A 9,934-nucleotide genomic window follows, 5' to 3' on the forward strand; every position below is an offset into this window, starting at 1 on the left:
ACCATAGTCGAAATGGAAAATTATATTAGGAAGGAGTCAATATATAAACAAATATTTATGATGCCAAAGTGAACTTAACTCAGTAGTAATTGAAATTGTCTGTAATTGAAAAACAAGTGATGGTATGGTCAAATTCGCTATTATATATATAATATATATATATATATATATATATAAATGTTTCAGAATAGATATAAATATAGATTACAGTCGAATTAACTTTTGTATGATTGAAGGCATTGCAGATGAACAAAAATAAATAAAAAGAAGAATCCTAGTAATCAAAGATCTAGATGCTAATATTCACTACTCCAGTAACATGCCAATTGACAATCCGACAATATGAGAATGATGTTTGAATGCATAACCAACATCTGGAAATGCATTCATGAAAAAAAATCCTGAACTGCATAAAATAGTTACAATTCTACAAGTTTCCATCTCCTTATAACCAAAGGAGTTGAGGGGAAGGAGAGTCTTTCCTGGAAAGGAAAAACATTTCTATTTGGGCTCCACTTTTGTCGAAAGAGTGTATCCACCACTGTAATCAAAAGAATTGCTGTCATTAGCATCCTTTTTTGGTATAGGATCATTATAGGGATGCCTAGGAGCGGTTTTGGAAGCCCCAAACTCAGTGGCAGACGAGGATGCAGATGTTGTGTTCGTATTAATTCCATCATTCTGCAAAATACTCTCAATTGCCTTGACCACTTCACTCATTGTGGGACGCTCTACAGCTGATTCTTCAACGCATTGCATGGCCAACTCCAAGAACCTTCCAAGCCCAATAATGTTCGTGGTATTGTTTATTATGGTTACATCCATTATCTGCTTCAGACCATAATATTCTTCTTCACTTTTATTCATCAACATACGCACCTCACGAACTACATACTTTCCTTTCTCGATAGGCAGCTTAGCCGTCAATAATTCCAACATCACGACTCCAAAGCTATATACATCACTTTTTTCTGTCAGTTGTTGAGTCATGTAGTATTCAGGATCCAAATAACCCTACAAATGAATGTCATGAGCAATCAATTACAAGGAGAGAACATATACTAGTGATCACCATAACAAGGAGAGAACATAAAATAACGTCTCATGTAAAAGACTATATACTAATGACCACTAAAGATGAGTTCGAGTTGACTGTAGAGTTTCGGCATTTCACAAAGTTCCTCTTATTCCATAATATGATTGGACATTCAAGGTTATTTAGTTATATTCTTAATGATCTAAATTGCTTGAACAGATTTTCCTTCAACTACAAGAAGTTCTTATTTTTAACTGAAGGAACAAAAGTTTTTTAGCGGACCATTATTTGCCTGTATGTGCCATGCCAACCTCAATATTTTAATTTTCTAAGTATCCCAATATTTCTCATCCCCTATGCTCTATTACCATAAATAATTTATGGTAGAATGCTCGACTGAAATGTTGATACAACAAAAAACATGATGCTTAGGCCATGTTTGGGATTCAGTTTGAAATGGTTAAATACATTTTTGTCAAATTCAAAACCACTCCAAAACATGTATTTGATCATTCAAAATAAATTTAATGTTTTAGAGTAGTTTTAAAATTGAGGAAAGTAATTTTAACCATTTTAAAATTACTCCTAAATATCTCTTTAAACTACTTACCAATGTTCCTTTAACTTGAGTAGAAACGTGTCCCTTTTCGCTGTCTGAGACAAGCTTGGATAAGCCAAAATCTGCAACTTTTGCATTTAAATGTTCATCCAATAGAATATTGGTGGACTTAACGTCTCTATGGATTATGGGAGGATTAGCAAGTTCATGCAAGTACGTCAATCCTCTGGCAGACCCAAGCGCAATACGAAGTCTTCTCTTCCAATCAAGATTGATACCAGATTTTCCTTAATTCAATGTAGCACTAACAAATTAAGGCAATCATCCTTGGCCAAAAGGTATAAGGTGTGTAATCAAAATTTTCAGTGAAAATTGAGACTTCTCAAAGATCAAGTGGTGAAAACAAAACCTCAATAAGAACATAAAAGATTACACAAGGGGAAGACTTTCCACCTTGCACAATTTTGCCCCAACCAGATACAATCAAATGTAAGAAACATCATTAAACTTGGGGTGGATAGAGGTCCTTAATGAGATATTATATCAAACTAAAATTTACATCACCGATTCTTTTTAATCTATTGTCAATATTATCGTCTACATTAGAGTTCAACCATAAATTCAAATGAAAGCAAAGATCTTATCTACCATAAAAGCCTTTCCCTCTAACAAAAGATACAAATTATATTGTTTTGTATTATAACTTCGTTTACATAGCTAAACATGGAAACACATATTTATACAACCTTGAGTTCTTTTTAAATACCTTGAGAATCTACGTTAGTTCTAGCTAACTAATCTTGAGGACATGTTTTACCCTATAATATTTGTCTTCATTAGTTAAAGATAGCAGTGAAAAGTCTAGAACCTAATATACCTATCTTCATTTTCAGGTCACTTTTCTGACATAAGATTGTTAAACACCCCAAAGTGTCTGAAGAAACTTACCAGATAGGCTATCCCTCAGTGTTCCATTAGGCATAAATTCATAAACAAGCATCTGTTCTCCTTGTTCAAAACAAAATCCCACGAGGCCAAGAAGGTTCTTGTGATGAACTCGTGAAAGCAGTTCGATTTCCGTCTTGAACTCAAGACCACCCTGCATTGATCCTTGCTGAGCTCTTTTGATCGCAACTGCCTGTCCATCCACAAGCATTCCTCTATATACCTACCAAGGATGATGAGAGTGATAATACAACTCTGAAGCAGATTGTAGAAGAAAAAGAAAAACAAGAAAGGACGATTAGGAAAGCAGTAAAAATCATTTGTACATTTACCTTGCCATATCCTCCAGATCCTACCTCATTGCTCATGGAGAAATTATTTGTGCATTTTTTAAGTTCATCATAAGAAAACCATCGGGCTCCCTTCAATTGTGGTGCACCTCCACTATCATTGCCACTTGGTGCCCAAGAAGCTGGAGGAGATACAAGATTAGTGTTATTCGGTCAATATTTAATATCATAGGTCAACCAACAACCACATGGAGTACACCCTATGGTGGTAAAAGCAACAATGATTAACATCATTTACCAAATGGCCGACTCAACCCGATGGCTTTTTCTGCACGTTTCTTTTGCCGAATTGCATATATTCCAACTCCAATGAGGCCTAGAACGAGGAAGGCACAACCAATAGCTACCCCAATTATCACTCTAGGGCTGATTGAAGTTCCCCCAGCCGTGCCTTGAAGCATTAATGCTTTTAGGATCAGTTCATCATCTTTATGATAAGTCATAACAGCTAAGTAACATTTTAATGTAAAATCATAATTAAGATTACCTGCAAAACCGTAGGGAGATGCGATGAAATAAAATGGCCCAAATTCTCGTGGAGGTTTGTAGGTTTGATTACTCAAGTCAAACCCAATCCTCTGAATATCTGACCTGTTAAAATATTTTCCGTCTGGTGGAAAAAGTGCAAGTTGCATCTGAAGATAATCATCAACATTGAAGAAAGGGTTTTGAATAAAAACTGAACCAGGCGTAAGGTCTAGTTTTTTCCAAAGGCTCATTTCCAATGAATGAAACAATGTCACATTGGACAATTCCCTGAACGAGGGTGCTCTAAAGTATAAAGTCCCTTCAAATGGATAGGCACATTCACAACTCTGAGGACTTAACTTCTCATCTGGAGGACATGACTTACTTAAACAGCTGGCAAGGCTGGTAGAATAGGGTTTCACCAGTTGATTTTGAACTTGGCAGTAGTTCGTATTTGAGAGGGTAGCATCAGTGCCACACACAGGATTCCCTATAAGCCTAAAACAAGTAACACTCATATGAATGGATAAAGGTAAGCGCAAAGAATAAAATGAAATCCAACTTTGTGAAAAATGGCAAGGATTTCTCTCACATCAAAGTTTTGGTATATCTTGAACCAAGGGTAAAATGGGAAATATTGTTATTTTGCAAATCAACGAGCTGCAACTGTTCTCTGACATTGTCACCCATATCAAGCGTGTCACTAAATGCATTATTCTTCAGTTTTCTGAAACGATTTTAAAAAATATTAAATTGGCATTATTATTTTTGCAATTCATAATTCCAAGTCAAAATAGTTTAATTGATATAATGTTTGTACTATCAATCTCATAGTCAGAAATTCGATTCCTCCACTCCATACATTCTCAAAAACAAAACAAAACAAAACTCTTTTATATTTAAATCAACGCTTACATTTGTTGTATTTGTGGTAAGCTAAATACTCCTTGTGGCACAGATCCTCGCATTGACCCAAATTCAACGACCCTGGAACCACGTTAGAACAAACACAGACCAGTAGATGTCAGACATTTCAATAACTTCTCAAATTTCTCACTTATCAAAATTGTCAGAAAAGATTCAACAAACTTTAAAGGGGATGTAAGGACTTACAGAGTGGTGAGAGATTGTAGATTTGAGAACCATTCTGGAGCTTCCGATGAATCAAATGAGTTGTTACTAAGGTCCCTGTAAAGACACAATGCATTGACGAAAATTTACTTTAAATGAACTAGTATAAGTAATAAGATAATAAGGGAAATGATTGTTCCTTATGCTTACACGTAATTTAGTGAGCTCATTAGAGTTAAGTTTGGCAGTGGACCCGTCAACTTATTGTTGGCTAAATTCCTGAAAGAAGTACAGAATAGTAGAGATGGAAAATAAAATTGATTTACTACTCAGAAAATAACACAAGTGCAACATTAACGTAATCTTTAGAAGAGTACCCACAATTCATTGATATTTGTTAGGTTGTTCAGATTTGATGGGACAGTTCCTGTCAGAGAATTCCGATCAAGTCGACTGTACGTATTTGAACAACTTCAGTAAGTTGTAGAGATAAAATGTTGTGAGAAGAAATTCAGTATACTAAATGTAAAGTAACTTGTACTCACAGAACCTCAAGGGTCTTAACAAGTCCCAGTGTTGGTGGGATATTCCCAGAAAATTTATTTCCATCAAATAATCTGATGAAAGAAATTGAGTAAGCTTTGGGACAAAATCATTATGGAAAATGAGATTGGATTGATATCCACTTACATATGTATCAATACCATTTCAGAGCTAAATAGTTTAGGTGAAATGGAACCCGACAACTGGTTTTTGTTGAAATGACTGCAATGCACAGAGTAAACTGTAATTCTGAAGTACTAGGGGTATGGAAACATCTAGTTTTGTAGATATATGTTCTTTTTGGTTCACACAAGATTGGGTTTCTTGGAAAAAAGAATACTCACAAGTGTTTAGCCTTCAGAAGGAGGTCCAAACCCGGAGATTCGGAAGTCGAGACTGGGAGACTACCTGTCAATTGATTATCTGCCAGGTCCAGCCAATAGAGATTGGAGAGTTTTCCCAGAGATGGCGGTATGGTACCAGTGAAGTTGTTAGAGTTTAAAGCCCTGAGATAAATGAGACTCAACTTAAACAAACAAAATCCTTGTTTTCAGTCTTCCTATCAATATATTTTTTCTATGAAATCTTACAAGAAGGATAGATTAGAAAGATTGCCCAGTTCTTCAGGAATACTGCCACTGAAGCCACATCCAGCCAGGATCCTAGAAGTTGAAGATTGAAAAAGCAAAAAATATCTGAGCACTAGAAAAACAGTTGCATAAAGTTTAATGGGATCAATGAGTTTTCTTATTAGCTCTTTACAAGATACTCAAACTCTGTAGATCCCCTAATGCTGGAGAGATTGAACCAGTGAGATCTTTATTGAACGAAAGGTCCCTGTAATTAAAACATTAGAAACTCAGGATCTTAATGAACAAATATGAGATTGCTACCTAAGCATCATCAAAATTCCAATGAAACAAAGGAACGGAACTTTTCTGTTGAGTATGGTTAAAAGCCATGTTATTGCATTTGGTTAAATGTAATAAGCTCCCACTAATTAAACCTAACAGAGATTGATAAAACTCACAATGATTTTAGTTCTTTCAGCCCTCCAATGTCACCACCAAGTTTACCTTTTAGGCCCATAGTTGATAATCTCCTAAGGAGGTTGACACACACCATGAGTGAGCTTAACTAAAATATAAAATGGCGAAGAAAAAAACAAAGGTAAGAGCTCGGAAAGGATATTTACAGTGCAGTGACTCTTGAATTGTTGCAGGCCACTCCTTCCCAGGGAGTTCCACACGGATCATTTGATGCTCCCCAGCTTGGTGGTGTGTTTTGCCATTCGTTTTTCAGGGATTCTAGCGCCGCAGCTGCACCAACAACGTGCCAAAGCTCATCAATTAGGAAATGATCAGAAAGATGGTTTTAAAAGTTGGATCAATTGCTCAACAAATCCTTCCCCTGCTTTTGTATATTTCCTAAAGTTTCAAAAGAAAGTCAAAAAAGAAAAATACTCTTATAGTCGACACATGGACGAATACCATTGTTATCACATTTCAAAACTACCCATAAATTTTCAAATGCCACATTAATACCTTTAGCCTTCAAAAAAAAAAATAATAAAAATGCCTTTTAATTTTGGAACTTTGTGGCGTTTGTTGTAATTTCATATTTTAACTTCAAGGTATTGTTTAGTTGGTGAGAAAATTGGTGTAAGAACTAATGGGAGAAAAATAAGAGTATATATATGAAAGAAAATGAGAGTATTTATATGATTTGTTTTCAAATTGGTTATATCCCAACCCAAGATACTTTCAAAAAATCGGAAATATTTTTATATTAATGTTTAGATATGTACATAAATAAATGACCTCCTCTTGATTATTCAAAGTTTAGGTATCTAAGAAGGGAGGAATAAAGAGGAAAAATGAGGGAAGTTTTAAAGATTGAGGAACAAAAGAAGAGTATTGAAGGAGGGAAAAAAAGAGAAATTGAGAAGTGTTAGATCATAGATTGAAATAGATAAAAGAGAGGAAATGGAAAATGGAAAATGGAAGTGATAGGGTAAAGATAAATAATTTTTCTCAATATACTAATGTTAAGAGCATTTTTTTTTAATTTTTTTTTGAAAGATCAAGAGTATTAATGCAACTTCTGAAAGTTTAGGAGTTTTTTTTTTTTTTTTTTCCAAACGAAGTACTAACAGTTCTATTCAAATATTAACGATACATTTCTTTAAGGTTTATGAGTATTAATGAAACTTTTGAAAGTCGAAGATATTTTTTAAACAAAATACAAAGTTCAAGATATTTTCTATAACTTAGCCTAAATTTAATATAGTTTCCATAAATGCAATAAGGAGATCATCAGAAGTAACTTGAAAATGTTATCATCTTTCACATCTAACACCTTTTTGAGAATTCATTGAAATAGTTTTTCTCGATATTTCTTGGCCAAGATTGACTACATGATTCAAATAAATATTTAACTTCTTCTCATCTCACATCCAAATCATCAATTTTTTTGGATTTTCCAAGTGGATCTCGATCAAGACGAAAGTAAGGATCATATGTACTCTTTTCCAATTCTTACTTAATATTTCCCAAAATTTGATCTTTTCCAAAATTTAAGTAGAAATCACATCTTGATCATCATGAGATCTAATTTTCTTTTATTGATTGTTGCAATCGCCCAAAGGGGGAAACAACCAGAAATTCATAAGTTTATATAGAAATTCAAATAATTATGGAAACAAAAGATTTGAAAAGACTTTTTTTTTTATTTGGAAATTCATAATATTTGATTTTGAACAAGTAGATAGGAGATTAAAAAATTTAGATAAGAGTAAGATTTGTGAATTTGTCAAAAAGGACCGATAAAAACTATTTCAACTAGTTCATAAAAAATGGTGCTAGATGTGGAAAATGAAAAAGTTTTTTAATCTAATCTCTCATCAATCTATTAGTTAAACATACAAGACCTCAAATGTAAGATAAAGTAGTAATAATAATATATAGTAAGGTCATGTGGATTTGTAAACTTGTCCATATACCACGGATATAAAAATAATAAGAATAACGATAATTATAATATATATATATATATATATATATAGTAGAAATGAATAAGAAAAGATTTAATAGAATAAAGATCAAGGTATTCCAAATATTAAAGAAAAAATCATGGTATTCCACATATTAAAATAATATATAAATAAAAAATCAATCAATAATTTCAGTAAATTAAAATACGATCCGGCTCCATTATAAATATAAATTTATGAAGGTTATAATAATTCTATAAATTTAAACTGAATTTTGGAAGCATAACTAATAATTGCATTCTGATATTATATGGAGTGGTGTACAAATATGTAGAGCCAACGCCATAAAGAACAATAAATTGGAGAAGTGCAGTAAATGAAAATTTGTACGTGTTTTTGTCTTCATGTGTGCGGCTTTCGTGAATTGTGAAAGGTGAAAGAGGAGGAAACAAAAGGAACAGCATAGGATAGGATAAAGAGATGGATTATTAAAAGGTAAATGAAACTTACAATCGTGGGGATCAGTAAAAGAACCGGCTGTGTCGATTCCAGCGTAGAAGAAAGTGAAAAGTAGCAGCGTTTGCACGGGGGACATGGCCACACTTGCCGACTTTCGTAGGAAACTCGATGAAGCTATTCTACAACTGTTTAAGCGTTCGGTTTGTTGTCTAAAAAGCTCGAGATCTGACCCCCATGTTTCTGCTTCCACAGACCATAAAACTTGATTATTTGTTCTTCACTGCCAGCACCAGCAGCAACAGCAACAGCACGGCTATGTCGATCTGATCTGTGTTGAATCTTTAAGACGAATAATGATATCTCATTTTTGCCTCATGGTCTGGTCAGTGGTCATGGCTTGGGCCAAAAATAGACCTCGGTAGGAGGAAGAAAGAGTCGGCCTGATATTCTCTCTCCTTTTCTTTTCCTACTAAATGATTTCGCTTGTCTTAAAAGCCAATCAACCATCCGACACCTACTAAAGAGGCAAGGCTTCATCATACCTGGCCCTGGTATCTTCATCTCTCCTCCAAATCATCAAGTACCGATCAGTGATCAAGAAAAAAAAAATAGAAAAATACAATTGACCTTTTCCTTTGGTCATCCACGGGGACAACTTCAAAATGGAGATGCTACTTCTACAGTTCTACTTGAACATAAATATAATTAAAATAAGTCCCCTCCCTTCAAAATGGAGAAGTAATTATCACTGATAGTTTAATCAACTAATTGAAAGCTCACAGCTGGATGTTAGGTAGAGGCTGCCCCACCAACGAATTAAGTCAAATCTTCAATTTTCCCTTGGAATACGTAAATCCTCCAAACCAAGCGATAAAAAATTTCTGGCAATCACAATTATTATTCTTTAAAAAAAAAAATGAAAATAAAAAAATAACAATAAAAGTCTCTTCCAACGGCCATTCAAAAGTTCCTTCTTGGCCGAAAAGAGTGGGAAATGGATCATGGGTTTAATCTCGTCAACGGAATAAAAGAAATAAAAAAAAGTTAAAAAAATATCTTATATGCGTTGTTTATTCTTAAAAGAGAAGTTGCTGCTTAGTGCCTAGATAATGTGGAAACAAAGTATTCTAAAATTTGTCTATTCCTTTTCACAACCATCGCCACCATCTTTCCTCTTGGCATTACTTTTCTGCCACTTGGTCTCCCTACGTAGACTTCGTCTACTGCCGTGTGAGAGATGAAACCCGAAATTCATATTGGGCTTGCATATCCCTTTCATTTCACGAAAATTGACAAATACCCACATAAATTTATGGGAAATTTGATATTTTTGGATCCTTCAAGTTTTACTTTTGATTTTTGGACTCTTTTTTAAAAACTTATTTATTGACCCCTTACTTTTCACCAGGTATATGAAGAAAACCCTTGTACCCTTTATTTCATTGACAAAATTTTCAAGACTTTCCCTTCTTTCTTCAAGTTTTGGAGTTGGGTTTCATCAAGTTTTGGTT

At 34.1% G+C, this 9,934-nt stretch overlaps 1 protein-coding gene across 3 annotated transcripts; it reads right to left on the reverse strand.

Moving 5' to 3' along the window:
* Positions 1-204: 204 nt before the first annotated feature.
* LOC120090258 (probable leucine-rich repeat receptor-like protein kinase At5g49770) lies at positions 205-9,107 on the reverse strand. Of its 3 annotated transcripts, none has more exons than XM_039047817.1 (19): positions 8,475-9,105; positions 6,168-6,291; positions 6,003-6,074; positions 5,735-5,809; positions 5,563-5,634; positions 5,317-5,478; positions 5,120-5,194; positions 4,975-5,046; positions 4,811-4,882; positions 4,640-4,708; positions 4,472-4,546; positions 4,274-4,345; positions 3,951-4,085; positions 3,378-3,856; positions 3,129-3,281; positions 2,873-3,012; positions 2,544-2,763; positions 1,647-1,882; positions 205-1,014 (listed from the first exon to the last, which is right to left on the reverse strand). In XM_039047817.1, the coding sequence occupies exons 1-19, from the start codon at positions 8,557-8,559 to the stop codon at positions 502-504; spliced, it is 2,901 nt and encodes a 966-aa protein (XP_038903745.1). In that variant the 5' UTR covers positions 8,560-9,105; the 3' UTR covers positions 205-501. The 3 variants fall into 3 exon arrangements, with proteins under 3 accessions (XP_038903745.1, XP_038903747.1, XP_038903748.1); XM_039047819.1 differs by having other exon boundaries at positions 6,168-6,399; XM_039047820.1 differs by lacking the exon at positions 1,647-1,882 and having other exon boundaries at positions 856-1,014; positions 8,475-9,107.
* Positions 9,108-9,934: the final 827 nt, after the last annotated feature.

The sequence above is a fragment of the Benincasa hispida genome, chromosome 11 (genome assembly GCF_009727055.1).
Source record: "Benincasa hispida cultivar B227 chromosome 11, ASM972705v1, whole genome shotgun sequence".
Lineage (NCBI taxonomy): Eukaryota > Viridiplantae > Streptophyta > Magnoliopsida > Cucurbitales > Cucurbitaceae > Benincasa > Benincasa hispida.